The sequence below is a fragment of the Cygnus atratus genome, chromosome 2, assembly GCF_013377495.2.
Source record: "Cygnus atratus isolate AKBS03 ecotype Queensland, Australia chromosome 2, CAtr_DNAZoo_HiC_assembly, whole genome shotgun sequence".
In the NCBI taxonomy this organism is placed as follows: Eukaryota; Metazoa; Chordata; class Aves; order Anseriformes; family Anatidae; genus Cygnus; species Cygnus atratus.
Genome location: NC_066363.1, coordinates 81,908,116 through 81,926,356, shown reverse-complemented (window position 1 = coordinate 81,926,356; position 18,241 = coordinate 81,908,116). Strand labels below are relative to the sequence as shown.

Sequence of the window (18,241 nt, the reverse complement as noted above, 5' to 3'; positions counted from 1 at the left end):
CTTCAAGCTCTATTTCTTTTGTCACGTGCCTCTGTTTGCTTATGAGACCTAGGAGGACCTTATTCTTTCAAACAGCTGTCCCAGTTCAAAGGAGACCCTGTGGTCTCTCAGAGAGGCCTCTGACAGTGGCCGCTGTCCCCCTGCTATGCCTGCTGATGACAAACATCGTCCTTGGGGCTACACAGCCAGCTGGGAGCGTGCTGGGAACCAGCGACTGCCAGCTTCTGGTCTTATTTCATTGCCTGGCATACCTTGTAGTTTCACGTGTGATTTTATTTTGTTTAATGAAAAAATATATTTATAATCCTAAATGCCACACACTATTTTTCTATTTTCCCTGAAAAAAAAAATCTGAATGAGTGGGAGTTTATTGAAGTGGAAGAAATGACCTCCACTTCCCAGAAAAGGGGATCAACTAGTGTTGGTTTTCCAGCAGCAAATAGCACTGGTGAGAGCAAGGTGTTGACCATGCTTCAGATAATTTTGCAGCCAGCTGTTTTCAGCCGTGTTTTTAATCAACATGATATTTTCATTCTGTTGAATGAAATAATGAATGAGATATGAATGAAATAATGTCTCAAATAGTCTTTTTTTTTTTTTTAAAATCAGTTCATAACCATTCCAACTGCAGAAAGATTGCTTGAGGGTGTTGTAAGACCCAGCTTATGAATCTTTCAAAGATGTGATATTCTTAATTAGCCAGGTTTCTGGAGAGTGACAGCAATGCATGTTGACTATGTTATGATACCAGGTTCTGAAGCAAATGCAGCTTCTCTTTATTCTGAAACATTACAAGTTATTTCCAAAATTCAAGGGCCAGTTATAGTTGCCCTGCTTTTGAGACAAAGGTCAGGAGATGAAGATGAACTACTCTTTCCCTCCAACCCACCCATGTTCTGCCAAGGCATAGAAGAGAGACCCAGATCACTTCATGGTGAAAGAGCATTGCCGATATGCAGATATCACATTCCTACCTAGGCAAATTCCCCATCGCGTTTCAGAGCAAGGATTAGTTTTGCTGCTTTTTTGAGCTGGAGTAAAGTATTGCATGGATTTCTACAGAGCTGTTTAAACCTATACCAGAAACCATCAGCCTGTGAGCAGAGGTGGAGCAATTCCTGCATATTTTGAGAGGCGGTACGTTTTGTGTTAGGATCCTTTGGCAATAAGAGCTATGTGGTATCGACAGGGGTAAATATTAACTAACTGCACGTGCTGCAGCCCATAGTCACCGAGTGGTTTGTGTGTGAAACCATGGAAGGAAGAGGCTGGGACAGAGCAACCTTTTTCTCTTTGGTGGCAATACCTGTTGGTGCAAGGTGTAATCAAGAGAAACATGTTCTTTGGGTTAGCTACGTGTTGTGCTCTTGTTTTGATGAAGCCTTGTCTGTTGTACATGGCAGTGTTTCTGGTAGCACAAATATCTATTGGGCCACTTCAGAATGCAACGTGTTTTGTTGAAGTGGAAGTAGGTGGTTAGCCACAAAGTGGAAACCAAACTGAAGCATCAGATCTAAGAGAACTTGTTTCTTGGACTACAGGAGTGTTTTCAGTGTAAGGCTTCCTTCCTGAAATACATTTTTTAGTTGAAAATTTTGGTTTTATGCTGCTGTGATCATATTCTTTCAACTTAGTACCAATTTTCCTTGTCAAGAATGTCCAGAACAGTTATTCTGATACTTCTGATGTTGACCTGTTATGTCCCATTACCTACTGTTCTGTTTGTCTTAAATAATAAATTCAAATTTCATTGTAATAACGATTTCCTATTCTTTCCTGAAATAAACTGTGTCTTCTACAAATGTTTCTAGGAGGTTAATGAATAACTGACTACTGAGGAGAAGGGAAAATCCTTTTAATAGGCAAGTGAATCAGATATGATGTATGAAAATTAATGGTTAGACCTAGAGCTTTAAATCTGTTATAAATAGTTCAGTGTGGATATACAGTATCTAGGCACGAAGAAGTTCTTAGAAGTACCAATTCCAAGCATTGTTATTTATTCTGTGTGTATCTCTAAATAACTTTAATCTGTTTTTCCAAACAACTAAGTTTACAGTTGATGCATTTAGGACCTGTGCCTGAATACATTGACCTCTGTTACATTATTCATGTTTTGGTGAGGGACAGGATACAAAAAGCATTTTTTTCTATTTTTCTTAACCCCTCAACATCTGTTTCCTTTTTTCTTATGCTTGTGCAGGCATTAGCTAAAATGGAAAAATCAGCTTTGAATCTTTGTATCTTTAGGAAGGATGTGCAATGATTGTTGAAATGAAAAATACAGCTGTTGCTTGTATAGTTGGTTTTGTATGCTAGCTACTGACAAGCCAATAATAAATTAGTGCAAGGCTCATGCACCTCACTTTTCCTTCTTTGCACAGAACTTGGATATATTTTGCTCCCTCCTCTCCTTTGTGTGGTGGACTGCATGGGGAGTTTTCCTGTTCTGAAGGAGGATTTTGAAATGAAGTTGCTACCATGCTTCAGATCTTCATCTGCGTCACTGTTTGCAAATGATTCTCCACCAGCCAGCCAGGTCAATATTAAAACTGCCGAAAACCCTGTGGGCCTGTCTGTATCAGCATTTCCAATTTTCTCATATCTGGAGTTCAGAAATTGGCTGTAATTGGGAAGCAGCCCCAAGCACAGGAGCACAGTGGAGAAAAGCAGTAGGCTTGTGTCGTCACTCGACACCAAGCTGTGTTGCTTCTGAGGAGCTCAGTAGTGTTGGAAACCAGTTGCATCGTTATCTTGATATATACGCTGTAGGCATTTCTTTTTTCAATGAACAATTTGCCTTGTTCAATTTCTGTGCTACCTATGTTTGCCTTCTCCTTTTAGGAGCTTGCATATTGCTTTTTGTCAGGCATAGCTGTAATAATAAATGTATCGATGTGGTTAGGCTCGTACCTGGTGATGGTTTGATTTTTTATTTATCTTCTTTTTGAGTGGTTCTCAATCCTTCCCTCAATTCCACCAGCCCACCCAAAGAAGAAAAAAAAAAAAAACACAAAACTGTCATCACAGTTGCTTCTGCTTTGATTTTTGTGGTTATGCAAAGAGTTGCTGGTGACAGCAGCACAGCAATGGCAGCGGCACTCCAGCGGTAACTAGCTCTGCAATTTTCAGGCTTGTAAATCCTCAGCCTTCCTGTGTCCATTTGTTTCCATTTCAAAGGTGGCCTCCCTCTTAGATGAGTTTATTTTAATCAAATGCACGTGAGTACATGGCTGTGTTGTGGCCATGTCATTTATAGGTGCGCGATGCCAGATGCAAAATGATCTGAGCAACAGCTTCTGGGCAGGTTAAAGGAAAATCCAGCTCACGGAGAAGTCTGTACCTACCATTTAACTCCATAGGGGTAAAGGCACAGGAGTGTGTTGTCTGCATTTGAGGGTAAGGGGAATCCATTAAGGATAGCGAAACTTTTGCAGGTTGTTTGCCTGGGTGTTTACTGGCAATTTACCATCACACAGTGAATACTGGAAGATGCAATTATCTGTAATGTCCAGAGTTAGATGATGTTGCTTGCCTGTAGCTCAGCCTCCTCAGATGTAGGAGGCTGCTGGGTTTTGGTATAGCTGCATAGCCTTAGGCCTGCTAGCATCAGGGCACTTGATATCAACTCAAATTAAACCAGATGAAATTTCAAGACGAGAGAAGCTTGTGGAGCTTGTTCTTTGCTTACAGATGTTACCTGTATACCCAGACTGATGGACATCTTTTTCTGCACTGAAATGAGTGCTGTGGAGTCCTGCGTTTCTTTCACAGGCGAATTCTGGCCTATTCAGGCATGGTTGTAAATTACATCGTGTATATATATATGTATGTATGTATATATATATATATATATATATATATGTATGTATCTGTGTATATATATATATATTGTTTTACAGGGTAAATAATTAGTGATGCATTTTGCTAGCACATGGACATGGCAGAGTCGTGGTGCGCTACGATTTTGTGTGTGCTAGGTGAATGCAGCACACACTCACCCCGAGCAGAAGTTTTTCCTCTTAAATTAGATTGTAGGGAGCGGGGTTTTGAGGTCTTTAGGGTTATTGAAGCGCTGTGGAACAGTGTAGCACCAAGTAACCCTTTGAAAGCCAGCTCCCTTTCAGGCTCTGGCAGGCTGTGTGCTGCAAAGCTGATGCCTGGCACCTTGTGCTCACCTGTGACTCAGGATGTTCTGTCATCCAGCATTTAGGAACACCGGGCATTTCCTCTCCTTTGGACAAAAGCAGAAAATGAAGTAGTTTTATTTAGAAACTTTTTTCATCTTGTTTACTTCCATCTATTCTTGCTCTTGGTAGAAATGGCATTCCTTCTTCCATATGGAACATCTGGTGAAACTATAAATGTGAGGAAGTGACTGAAGAAGCAGTTTGACTGAAGTGTTGTTTATTGGATGGTTTTGTAGAATTTCAGTGTTTCATTGTGGCTGAACCATATAGGAAGATCCCTTAAAATAAGGAAACAGTGACAGTAACAGAAGCTTCTGTTCTTAGAAACCTGAGCTTAAAATTGCCCTGGTAGAAGGCCAGTACCTGGCCGGGAGGCCTGCAGTACTGCAGGACATCTGGAAGCATTGTTGAAATGAGGAAGGAAGTGTAAAGAGACTTTCACTTGCTTTACCTTTCCCTACAGCCTCATGCAGGGGCTTTTGCGGGGGGGTCCAGCCAGTCCCTGGTGGGAAAGGTGGGCAGACCTCAGCATGCTGGTGGTCACCCCCATCCCTGCTCTCCCGGTGGGACCCGTAGGCCTCGCGCTTTTGGCACGTGGTTTCTTTTGATCACGCTGAGTGGCATGCTCAGAGGTATCGAGGCTGTAGTCTTCAACCCGTGTGTGCACAGTCTAAGCCATTGAATTTTACCACGCCTGTTCCGATCCTAGACCTTGTGGTTAAGAGGTTCTTCTAAGCCCTCAGTCAGACCTGAAGCAGGCAAAAAGCTCTTCCTTTTAAGACTGCACTTCAAGTAGTGAGAACTAAAATGAAAAACAATAAAGCTGTTTTTCTTCCTTTTATTTCATAAATAGCATAGCGCGTCTATCCCTCTTAGGTACCTGATAGAAGCTTTTGGTTTGCAACTTAGAATTTATTTTTTTTATTATTGTTTAGGACCTGTAGTTCTAAACAGTTCTGCACTTTATTTATTTTTATGACTCTGTCATGTTACTCCTCGTCGTTTACTTACTTATTTTTGCCCTTGGCTCAGAATTCAAGATGCATCCCAATTATATAGCCCTCTGAGCTTTACCCTTCGTTGTGCAAGCACCGGAGTTCAGTATAATAAATACGACTGCTCTTTGGCAGCACTCTCCACATGTCTTTCATAGCTGAAGGGTTTACAGCACTTCCAAATGTCTTCTGTTTTTTTCTTCAACTTTTGATTAGAAACATTGCTCAGCGAGGCAGAGGAGCGGTTCAAATTTCCTCTGCTTCTGTAAACATATCTCTATCTCCCCTGCCTCTCTTCTCTATTGCTACAGAAGGCTGGTAAGTGTGGGGGTTTTTCCTGATGTATCTGAAACTGGACCCTCGGCAGGGGATGTCCAGCACCACATGCTGTGCGTTGCTGGCCTTGTCTGCATAGGAGGCGACTCTATGCCTCTACCCACAGGTCTTGCTTTGCCTTTGACTTTGTACTGGCACAGGTAGAGAGTCACCACTCAGTTGTACCTGCCCTTTGAAACCTACGAGTCACATAGAGAAATGCTTGGGAATCGGTAAGGAAGAGGTTAAATATTGATCTCTGTGGGGCGGAGGCAGTATGCGTCTTCATAGTTTTAGCCACAGTTGTGATGTGTACAAAGTTGAGTAATGTTATCAGAGCAAGTGAAACCCACTTCTATGAAATGCAGTTGGATTCTTTCCAGGGAGTTCAGTTTCTTTTAAATGTTGTGTTATTAATTGCTTAAGCAATTCGTTCTGGTTTTATTTGGACCAAATCAGCAAGTGTTGCCATCTTTCAAACTCTTCTGTAAGTGGCAGGGTTTTGCTGAAAGAGGTCTTTCACAGGTGAGGACGAGCATCCTCTGCAGGAAGGTGGCTTTTTTCCTCAGCATACTTGCCAACCTCCACGAAAGGAGGATATTGAGGAATGTGAGCTTTCTCATTTTCAAAGTTATTGCAAATTAATAGGAAATGGAGAGGTTTTGCCATCTGTTGAGCAGAAATATTTAGCTCTTACCAGAGTTTTATCAGGTTATGTTGGTATTTTACCCTTCTAGAGCAAGTCTGCTTGGGTTGTTGGTCTGCTTGGAGTGTTGGAAAAACTCACGTATTTTTGAGGGATCCTATCCTGAGAAAACTTCAAATCCCAGCAGATGGTTTTGGATGGTCTGTTTTAGTATTGCGTGGGCATACCTAGCACAGCAATTGTAACGCTAGTAGGTCTTTCATTGTTCTTCAACCTCAAGTCAGATTTTACCACTTTGAAGGATTCTGGTTCTTCAGGAAAAAAAGCTGTTCACAGGTGGTGTTTGTAAATTTAGCAAGGAAGAAATCTGAATCTAAATCTGAGATGAGAATCTGAAGTCTTCAATTCTATGCATGACAGTAGGAACGTGAGAGACATTCCACTGTACTAAACTCTGTGTGTACAACAAGAGATGCTGCCCTCCCAAGTTAACCCAGTGGCCCTCTGCTGAAGCCATGCAAGAAAATGTGAATTTGTCCTCTTGCCTCTTTCAAGAGGAATCCTAGAAACAACTGTGGAAGAGCTCTCAATATGCTGCAGTTTGTCTGCTTGTGCCATGGCAAGATCCACCAAATGGCCTCTCAAGGCTGCTGCTAAGAATATAATGCAGGAACTTCTTTTTCCCTTACAAAGGCTTTTTGGTTTCATTTCCTTTGTTGTTGTTGTTGTTGGCTTGTGTTTTGGGGGGATGTGTTTGGTTTTTTTTTGTTTTTGTTTTTGCTCCCTCTTGGGTATGTTATTTAGAAAATAGAAGCTAGTTGGAAAATGGAAGACGAAAACCAATACCCACACATCTTCCAACTGTGCATTGGCCAATTCTGTATCAACATGGATTTGCTAGTCACCTATACTACCAAAGGTTCATTGCTTCACTTTTTGTATTGTCATGGGGTTGAAATTAGAGGAGGTGTGACCAGAGGCCAACCTGCTTGCACTGATTCCTGGTACTATGGTTTGTGGATTCTTCACCATGTTCCTCGCCTGCTGCATGGGCATTTTCATTCTGTATCCCTGTCTCTGCATTTCCCAGGTCTGTGTCAGTTTTCACGCTAAATCCCAGAGACAGAGCACTATCTAATGCAAAAGTCACCTGCTAGTCCGAACAGCACTTCCCTCTCCAGCAGATGGACACCTTGATGAAAGCTCCCGAAATTCAACGGCTTATTGGCTCTGAATCTCCGGAGTTCCTCCTTCACAGTGTTTACGAGACGACTGAGCAGAGTGCCTGGTGGCATAAATCTTTAAAAACAAGGATACCCCAGGGGCCCAGTGTGTGACAGCCTCTCGCAAACGTGCTTACTAAATGCTTTTGGCTGAATTGGCTGCCTAGCCCCTAGAGGGGCTGCAGAAATCATCTACCGAGCGGGGCTGCTGGGCACTGCCCCTTGCTGTCCTACTGCCTTGGTGAGCTCAGAAATGTTTAATAAATGCCTAACACTTTGTTTTGGGTTTACTTTTTCCTGCTCACCTTTTTGGGGACTGTCATCTGCCTGGAGGTTGAGAACTGAGGTTTAGAAATAGCTGCTGTTCGCAACTTATTTGCCACTTGTTTAATTAAGAGATTGCCATGCAGATTCGCATCTATTGAATTTCTTCTCTTTTCTTACTTTAAGTGGCTACAATATTGTTGAAATTTTCTGACAAATACAGATGCAGAATCCTTTCATCTGAAGCATAAAAGAAAATGAGCTCCTCTGATGCTTCTTGCACTGTGGTTTTTGTTTCAGCTGCTCTCATTCATTCCTGTCAAAAAGACGCCAATTGTGATTTAGATCCTGCCAAGAGAAAAGGGGCCAGCTGTTGTGAACAGCAGAGGTGTTAGGTTTGCAAAATATTCGTGTGATCAGCTGTGTGTTTCCTTTAGAGCAAGACACCTTTTTGGAACAAGGAAGAAAGCAACGTATTTCCATGCAGTCTTAGTCTGGCACACAAATAAAAACACAATATTGACGTGGTTTTGGAGAGTCTGGGGTGGGGGAGAGTAGGAAGTTACAGACTGGAGGTGGAAAACAATTGGTTTTATAGGTAGTTAATGTATATGAAGGCCTATCTCCTATCCAAGCTTTTTTCATCACTTGCAATCACGTTTAAATTAAGTCACCTGTATTCTGAAATTACTGTGTTATATATTGTATACTGTATATATTATATATATGATACTGCTGTTGTGGTTTCCAGAACCATCCTCTGGATTTTATTCCATAATGCCATTGTTCACACAGCAACTGTCACCAAAAATTGCTGGTGGCTGCATGCTGCTGCAGGGTTGCATTCCTCTGGAAGCAGGATAGATGGCAACGATTTTGGCAGTGCCAAAAACGTGATTTAACATTTCTTTGATTTTTATGACATGGCGTAATAAAAGGCAGCATGGTGCGTTGAAGGTATCCTTAGCAGCCAGCGGCCTGCTTTGGGAGTTTGTCTTGCAAGCAACATCACTGCTGCTGTGGGCAGCCAAAGGTAGGCTGCAGCTGGCAGGAGGGCTCATCCTGAAATCAGGTTGCCTTGTGTCTCTTACAGGGGAGAGTCAGGAAAAGCAGGGTGATGTGCCTTGTGGTTTTGGCTGGTTCTTGGACAAGAGGTGTTGCCGTGCTTACTCGTTTGATGCCGCACATCTCTGTGCGCATTGCAGCGCTCGCACTAGCCGAGGCCTGGCAGTGAGCCCGCAGTTGTAGCACAGGCCTGGTGCTCATATACCAGCTGAACACACGGTATAGTTTTTGTGAGAAAAGACGCCTATTCAGGTGAGATATTGACTTATCTCATAGCTCAGTGGTAGGCAGCAGGCACTTGTGCTGGTCAGGAGCAGGGAGTGCTGCCGTGTGCCCGCTGAGGCGTCACTGGGGCGTCTGTCACCTCGGGCTGTGTCAGCACACGGGTGACTGGTTTGACACACATTAAAAACGTTAATTAGGTGTAAATAGTGGGCTACTGTGTGTTTAAAAGAAACCCTCCTAAAACCTATGATGTGTAGAAAAGTACCTTTGAAGGAGCACCGATGTCCTTTCATAGATGTATTTTAGAATAAATTTTGTCCTACTGTGCTGTTGGGGGAAAATAATCCCGTTTTTTCTTATTTGGTCATTGGAGGTTTAGTCTATTACTGCTGTCCTTGCTTGACAACAGATTGGATTTCTCCAGAGAGGAAATTAGATTTTTCCTTTCCTTTCAGTCCATCTCTGTCATTTGTTTACATGAATTGGCTGATTGCGGTGTGTGTGATAACCTTTCCTTCCCCGTGCTGCTCTATTTGTTGTTCCTTAATAAACTGTATTTACACACAGCGCTTCCTTAGCTGCTTCTGGTGACAGCAGAAACGATCAAGAAAAAGAGCAGTGTCTATGCGGAGCCGGGAGCACACGCAGACTTAACCTGTGCCGCTTCAGCCCGTGCTGGATTCGGACCACACTGATTGAGGCAAGGAGTGGCCTTAGCCCCTGGCTGGCGCTGGCAGAGCTTGCAAGTTTGAGTCTAGTAACCCCCTGCAAATTTGGATATATAGGCAGGTATTTGCTGGATTTTATTTATTTTATTTATTTTTCCCCTAGCAGCCAGCTGCAAACTGAAAGGCTTGTCTGGGAGTTATTAACAGCTGCTGCTCAGTCCTGTCTGGTGGTTGAGCCTCCTGTGGGCATGGGGACCGTGCCCCTCTAGGAATATCCAGCAGGATGATCTGCTTACGGCCGAGGGCAAACCCCACGGAGAGTCTTGGAGGAGGATGAGGTCTCTGAGGTTCGAGAGAGCTTGGTGGGCATTAGGAAATCAGGAACAGCAGGATGGGGTCACCCCCAAGTAGTTCTCAGGATCACCGAGAACTACTCAGGGGGTAGAGCTGTGGTGGGATGTGCTGGAAGTGCTGAGCAGCTCGGAAACTAAGTGCTCTGGGATGTTTTTTTCCTTTCCTTCTGTGGTCTGTTGATACACAGAGCCCTAGCTTTGTGCTCCAAACACAAAACCTCATCTTTACTCCTGACCAAGCTGGGCAGCTCCTGGCTCTGAGAGGCACACGCGGCTCTGGTGTGTTAGGATGCTACCATCATTAGTGATTTCTGGTGTCCTGCATTTTACACCTAATACCATATTACCTGTGCTTTCCTCTGCCTGGCTGATAGCAAGGGCTTTGTGCAACTGCGATTGTTTTCCTCCCTTTTTGGGGTAGGACTTGCAACCTGAGAGCCCTTGGAGGGAGTGTTGGGTATATAGTAACATGGTAGAAACTGCCAAAAATTGATTTTTTTTTTCCTCTTTCTGGTAGCATTTTAAAAACTATAAACATGAAAATGAATCTAGAGTCAGTTCGTCTCCTCCCCCCCTCAGTGGGAAGGCTGCAGCCCAGACTTCAGGTGCTTTGCCCTGGCTGTTTTCTCCAGGGGATAATCCTATATAATTACAGTCTTGGCAGCTCATAGTCTGAAACTGGGAGGGGGGGAGAGAGAACTGCAAAGGCACAGAAAGCAGCTAGCTTGTGGTTTCTGTTGTAGCTAGTGCTTGGACCACATCGCAAGAATTGCTTTGTGTTTTGGGACTGGAGATGAGTGAGTGAATGCTAGAGAGTTGTTCAGGCAGTGGGATTTAACCTCTTTTCCCTCTTGATATATTATTTGCAAATGACTTTTTTTTTTAAATAAGTCTTTGCTATTCTTCATTGTGCAAATATCCTATGAGAATAAATGTCAGCCTCTGAGGACAAATGAGAAGGCTTCTGAAATCTGAAGCAAACGGTCTGTTACCAGCGCATAAGGGTAAGACCAAGTAAGAAAGGACAGGATGTGGCCCTTAATCCCTTCACAGCAATGACAGCCCACCCATTGGGGTCTGAAGCAGCTGGGCTAAGCAGGTTTTGAGTCATGCCTTGTGGCAGCACAAGCTGATGTCAGCCTGGTGACAGTCCTTCCTCCCCAGTCACTTGTCCGTGTGCCCGTCTCCTCTGCAGAGGCTCCCCGTTAGCTCCCTCCTCTCACCAGCACCTCAACCTGAGCTGCCAGCCCCTCAGCTTTGTAAAACCTTATCAGCCACACAGGGGTGTGTGGTGGAGCACTGTCCTCTTCCAAAAAACTGAGGCTTTTTGGTGAGCTGTTGGAGGGGGCAATTAATTTTGGTGTGGAACAAGCTAGAGCCCTGGCTCCTTTTGCAAGCTATCTCCAGGTTTCCAAAAACTATTAAAAAGAAAAAAGAAGTGAGAGCTTTCAGGACTAATGGCTCTCTGCAGACGCTCTGAAAAAGGCAGGTCTGAGATGTGCCATACCTCATCTGCCTACAGCATCACTCCAGAAACATCTTAGTGTCTGCTCCGCTCCCAGAGCTCTTCCAGATGCACTGGTCTCCAGATTAAATGACTTAAACAGCATGCATTGGTTCAAGTACTGGACAATTGTAGGGAATTAATTCATGGATGTTTATATGCAACTTCTTCTTGGTAAAACCGCAGATGCATTTGCAGAAGGGCCTCTCAGCACTTCATTTGGTCCGTGCAATGAATCTGCTTTTCCCTTCTTTTTAACAAAGATCCCAAAGGGCTGCATAGCAGGTGAAATGTAGTGGGTTTTGTGTGTGAGAGGGAGAAAATGAATCCCGTTTAAAGAAAAGTAATTTTGGTATTACAAAACCTGGTTGGTAGGTCTTATCTGCCTGTCTCCAGTGGCATGCTGTGGCTGCTGAGAGATAGCAAAGCTCTCGTTTCCAGTAGCAAAGCTCTCATTACCAGTTGTTTCTTTATTCTGGTCTGTCAAGAAAATCTCATTACAGCCTTGCCAGTGTTGTCACGTAATATGCAGTGTGGATCGGATGAGGACTTGTGCATGACAATGTTGCTCTCAGTGTATAGTCTGCCAGGTCCTAAATACTACTTACTGTGTTTTTTAGACACATTTCAAAAATGCTGCAGGCTGGAAACTTCTGTTGACCTCTGCGTTCACCTAATGTGCAAGAGGATGCCCTGACAACCTGCTGGTTAAAGCTGGGTGGTCAGAAAGCCCGACCAAGCTCTGACCAAGCTCTGCCCTGTTGGTCCATCGGTGCCTTTCTCACACTGGCATCCTCTGTGAAACTCGGCTCCTCTGTGACGCGAGGGCTGGCTCTGCACTGGCCAGGGGAGCCAGACCAGGACATTTCCAAGGTTGTTCCCATCAGGAAGTGTGGGGAGCATCAAGTGGGAACCCTCTCAGGTGCTGAGGAAAAAGCCCCCCTTATATAGAAGGTTTAACACACCCCAGGGGTGCATGTGGCTCTGCTAGGGGCCAGGCAGGGCCATTGCTGCAGTGCTGGAAAAGGACAGTGTATGAAGTGGCAGAGGAGCTCCGAGTGCTCTGAAGTCTGTCCTCATAATATACAAAAAAATGTTGTTTTGAACATCTTTTTCTTGAGCTTGGCCTTTGTCATTGGAGCAGCCAGTGTTGCTGCTGTGGTTCTTATTCCCTTGGCTGATATTTGAAATGATTTCCCATGGGATTTCTGAATAACTCAGTGAGAGACCTTTCAGGACAAAGTGATTTTTTTCCCAAGTCTGAGTGGGAAGATTTCCACACTCGTTCTCTCATAGATTTCAAGGATTTCTACACTTTAAGCTTCTGCATTTCCCAGCCAGATTGTGTGTTGTGCAATGAGGCTTGTGGTGTGTGTCTCGTGTCCATGGGCCACGTGGGGATCACGTCTGCACCACGCATAGGGTTAGGCAATTGTCTTCAGGAAGAGAAGTACTGGGCAAGTAAGCAAGGTCTTTTCCGTGCCTGTCTTCTTGCCCACACAAATTTTTCCAAGTGGAGCAGATGGATATATCCAGGAGTTTGTGATACTGACAGTTGTTTCCATGATTTGTGTTTATGATAAGGGTTTACTTGACTCTCTCTGCTTAGCAAAGTAATTGAGGTGAAAATGTTTCTGCTGAAGGAAAGAAATGGAGCTTTCTTGCCAGCTTAGCCACAGAGGGATGAAGTTGATTTCTGTCTTGCAGCAATCGTACGTGAGTCAGTAATGGATCGTGTGAACTGGGTGAAAACTGGTGTGGACACAGAGGTCTGGTGGCCAAGCACATCGAGGCACCAGTGAGAACATCAGCAGGGTGCAGGAAGCCTTTGCTAGTCCTGGGGCAGAGGTGGAACAAGCCTGACTGCTAAATGCTTGCTAAAAACTGCAGAGCTGAATATTTTATCATATCAAATTGAAGCCAGAGGTTTTGGAAAGTCAGTAGACTGTTCTCATATGTAGAACATTTCCACAGAGATGTGATATTTCAAATACATGAAGCGCCCGCTGATGTCAGTTGAAAGTTGTGCTCACCCAGCTGTAGCAGGGTTTGTTGTTTTTTTTTTTTTTTCATTCTCCAGCTTTTCTAGAAGAAAGGGCAAAAAGTGATTATATGCCTGTGATAATCTGGAAAAGAAAACAGATGCGAAACTGCCTCCAAAGTGACTTCCTTTCTATACGATGAACGACTGCTGCATATGGAGTGATATGTATTATGCACCAGAGACTCAAAACCACATACTTCTATTATTTTGATGCCTCTTCCTGACTTCATCCAGAAGTTGTTCTTGTCTCGGTTATTTTATTTTTTTTAATCTCATACTAACCCAAGTAGTGCAGTTGAAGTGCCAAAGTCTTACCTACCTAATGCAGGCTTCCTGTTTCTATAGCAACAAAACTCGTCCTTGTACTTAATGAAGGCACACTGGAGCATGAGTAACTGCAACTTTAAGGTTTAGCAAAACAAACAGAAACACTTCATAGTTGCAGATTAGAAAATAAAACGGAAGTGACCTCTTTGCATAGAATTTAAAAAATCGCCTTGCTAGGCTTGGGATACTTCATTAGTAAGAATGAAGCCATATTCATGTCATAAGAAGCTCTGTGTTTTAATTTCATTTTCCTAATTAAAACGTAAGAGCGTTTTATACCAAGTGAGAGTCTTTGAGGACTTTTCCCCCCTTCCTTTTCCAAAGCTGCTCTGTTTGTGGTTAAGCTAATGAAAATTTGGGCTGCTCACAACAGACACATTTTCTTTTTGTATTGGCAAAAATCCATCAGTGGTTTTTATCACTGGCCAAAATAAAAGGAGAAAAAAAAAAGTGTGGTGTCTAATCCTACATTTGATCTGCAAGCTAGTTCCTGGTCAGCTAATATAAATCTGTGTTACAGTGATAGATGCTGAACAACCTACAGATGAGAGAGTGAATGAATGAGCAGCTGTCATCTCTTCCTATTGTCTGATGGCTTTTCAATTACAATTTTAACAACCATTAAATTTTAATTTAAAACAACCATAGGAAACATCCCAAGGAAAAACACCAGTGCCGTCAGCAACATATCATGAGCGTTTATGAGCCTACATTTCTGTATCAGCATGCTGATAAGTTCTGCACAACATTTGTGGCAGGTTTATGTGCTTGACTATTAATCTGTAGAAGTGAGTGTGGGCAAGTGGGAAATTTGAAATAGTGGGTTCTATTGTATTCCTACTGGCAAAAACATTATTTATGTTGGAATGTATTTGCAGAAGGCAGTCCAATTTTACTGCTATTTCTTCTGGAGATTAAAAAAAAAAAGCTGCCTTTCTGATAAATTCATTTTATTTTCTGAAGACTAAACAAAGGTAGACGGAACTCGTGGTTTAAGGAAGTTTTTGTCTGCTGAACTCACTTGTCACAAAGCAGCTGAGACAAATGCTGATAGCAGTCATGGTGGTAAATTGCCCTACAGCAGAAGAAAGGATGGAGGACAGGATAAGACAGACAGAAGGCTGTCTTGTTTGAAAGTTGATCGAGATTAGGTATTGCAAAAACAAAAAGTGATCCCAGGAACAACCCACTCAGCAAAAACCAGCTTAAAACTGGCTGAGTCATAGCGTATACAGGTGTGGACAGGTGGCATCCCATATGAGTTAGGAGACTGTATCCTGCTGAGAGCGGTGGTGCTCTGTCTCCCAGCAGGTTAATTGGAAAGGCATGTAGTGTCTTTGGGTATTATGAAAAGTTTCAACCCCATATCTATAGATTATCTTTTTCCCTCCATTTTCCTTTAAAATGAATCTATCTATGTATGTTATGTATGTATTTGTTTTATTAAAATGCTCCCCTGGGCACAGGCTGAAGGAAAGCTGATAATCGGGATGCAGTGGGGCTGCAGGAGATGCAGTAGGTGCCAGGATGTCACAACATTAGCACCACAGCCAGCTGCTAATGAGCTTCTCCATTGCTGACAGGGTATTCGAAGCCTAAGTGCATGAGGACGCAAGATTTATATGATCATGCATGACGACGGCTGAAGGTCTTGAAGGACGTTAAGACCCTGAAAGCTTTGTGAAGCTAGGCACCTGGCCAGGGGGAGGTAGTCATGTGGGCACCTTTGCTGGTGTGGGCCTGACGTGGCTTCATGTGCTCTGTGTTTCAGGGATAGAGCTCTGTCCTCCCGCGCACCGGTTCATGATCACCATGGTGGCGAGCTTCATCGAAATGGCGGGGCAGTTCCTCATGCCGGGGCTGGCTGCCCTCTGCAGGGACTGGCAGGTCCTCCAGGCGGTCATCATCTGCCCCTTCCTGCTGATGCTGCTCTACTGGGTGTAAGTATTGCTTCCTCCCATCACGTCCAAGGTGACACAAGCCCCTAATACTGGATTTGGAGGTGCTCACATAGGTTTCATCTGCTGAGGCCTGATGGGGACCCAGGAGATGGCTCAACCGTTGAGCTGAAAGTTGCATTTTGTAATTTTTCTGGCTGTTGTGTCCCCTTTGAAGATGAAAAAGCCGCCTGAAAGGACGCGTCTCAGCCTAGCTGTTGTGGCTGCACAGCTAAATTTTCCCCGTAAACCTGCCCTGTGGTTCTGGGCTGTCGCTGTTGGTTCCTTTGGCCTGGCTGAGCCATACTAAATATAACACACATCCGCTCGTGAGCAGCACCCTTGGACGCCGCATGTGTGTGAGGTGGCCAGCCCTGAGCCTCCCCGCTAGGTTTCTCCCAAATTAGCGTGTGTTGGGCCGACGGCACTGTTCCCACAGGTTACTTCTCCCATCCTGGTTTCTTCTGGTCTTCTGTCAGCATGGGGCTCCAGGCCTGATGCTGCCTACCCTAGGGAAACGGGAGGCTCCCACCTTGGTGGTGCCGGGTCTGTCTTCACCAGAACTTTATAAACCTCTCAAAAATCTTTCTTTGCGCTTTTGTCTTAATAGTGACACACAGTGGTGGCACAACGCAGCAGGGGCTTGCAAGAGCAGGATAGTACAAAACCGTAAGACTGAGAACAGGCTAGGTAATTAATATTAAAGGTAATGCTGGCTAAATTAAAATATTTACTTGCTATAAGCAAAGGAACAAAGGAACTGGAAAAATTCACTGCTTGCTACTTACCCACCACATACCCAGAGCAGAGTTTGGATAACAGGACAAATATCATTTGGATTGCAGGTTGCCTGACTTTCCTCTTTTTTAATATAATTGTATACGTGTATATATGTGTGTGCACGTATAAATATGCGCGTGTATAAATATATATGCGTGCACACACGTGTATATATATATTTTCTGTCAAGGATGAATTTCTTGCTAAGGGTGAAGTCCAAATTGCATCAGCTTTTAAAGGTAGCACCCTAACAGCGCAATTGACTGCACCACTGCTTAAAAGTACAAGAACTGATGCAGCATCCACAGCAAGGATTGGCACTTTGTGAAGGAAATTTGCGGTGTATTGTATATTTGAAGTTAAAAGTTAGTTTTAAAATTTGTTCTTAGGAAGGTCTCTTAGAAGATGAGTGAAAATGAGGCCTAAATAAGAAAGAAAAATATGCTTATAGTCAAGTCTGAAAGTATCTGTATTGATGCAAGTGTGGGGCTTTTTTGTTTAAGATCTACATATTTATTTTGGTTTTGTATGAAAATAAAATGAACTTACCTGGAAAAAAAACAGGGAATAATGGCTAATTACACTGAAGAATCAGGTGAACGTCAGCATTTGAAGGAAACAAGCAGATGAAAAGTAAACTTCTTTATTTTATAACTCTCTTTATGTGTATGCTTTTAAGGCAACTCAATTAGCATAATGTTGTCTTTACTAAGGGAAACTTTTATAGCAGCAACTGCATGATGTCTGGCGCATACACGATACTGACCTGTATAAAAGAATGCCTTAAAATCTGTGTATGAGGGAGATATTCTGGATGTTTAAACATTTAAAAAAAGATCTGTTCCATTATAATCCTAGAAAGTAATTCTTTCCTCTCTTCGTCTTTACAAGAGAATTCAAATCACTTCTGTCAGAAATTTTCCTACTGTGGCCTGAATTATCCTGCGTTAACTGCACAACTCATTTATTCCCTGCCTGGCAGCAAATGTCTATTGCATGCAGTGCTTCCTCCTTCTCCCTGCTCTTTCACAATGGTATTGGTAGGCAGAACTCCTCTAATATGTTATAAAATTCTAATACATCCTTTTTCAAGGTGATAGGATGGTTCCTGTATCATTTGTCAATCAGTGTAAAAGTGAATGTCACTGGTTTCCATATTCTGAGCCCTTTTTATTAATTTTACAAGTCTTTTGTCTGCTTTTTGAAAATAGTAATGTTGCTCATACATATTTAAATGAGCAGCTAATCACTATCACTTCTTTCTCTGCCAGAACTTGAAAAAATTTCTAGAAACTTCCTAGAAATTGCACAGATTTGTCAAATTCCAGATGGTGAAATAAAGCAATATCGTTTGCACTGAGGAGAAACGTCATCCTCGTTAATTCAACAAACTGGGAGATGCTTTCTAAAAAGAAAGTGACCCTAACGTGTTTTCCATCTCTGAAGTATTTTCCCAGAGTCCCTCCGGTGGCTGATGGCTACGCAGCAGTTTGAGGCGTCCAAGGAACTTATCTTTCAGCTCACTCGCAAGAACAGGATGAACACGGAAAGCGACATCAAAGGAGTGGTGCCTGGTGAGTAGGACAGGCAACCACGAGTCTGGCTGCTCAGATGAAATTGCTTGCTCTTCTCTAAAGGCTGCGCATGGCGTTGCTGTCCAGAATTAAATAATCTATTTACCGCCTGCAAAACCATCCTATTCATT

At 43.2% G+C, this 18,241-nt stretch overlaps 1 protein-coding gene across 2 annotated transcripts in view; it reads left to right on the top strand.

The window, feature by feature from the left end:
* The window catches only part of SLC22A23 (solute carrier family 22 member 23), a 98,259-nt gene that overhangs the window by 53,989 nt on the left and 26,029 nt on the right, over positions 1-18,241 (top strand). For both annotated transcript variants that reach the window (XM_035552731.2, XM_035552732.2), the window contains exons 4-5: positions 15,591-15,759; positions 17,983-18,110. In XM_035552731.2, the coding sequence (XP_035408624.1) occupies positions 15,591-15,759; positions 17,983-18,110 (297 nt within the window). The remainder of the gene's footprint in view (positions 1-15,590; positions 15,760-17,982; positions 18,111-18,241) is intronic.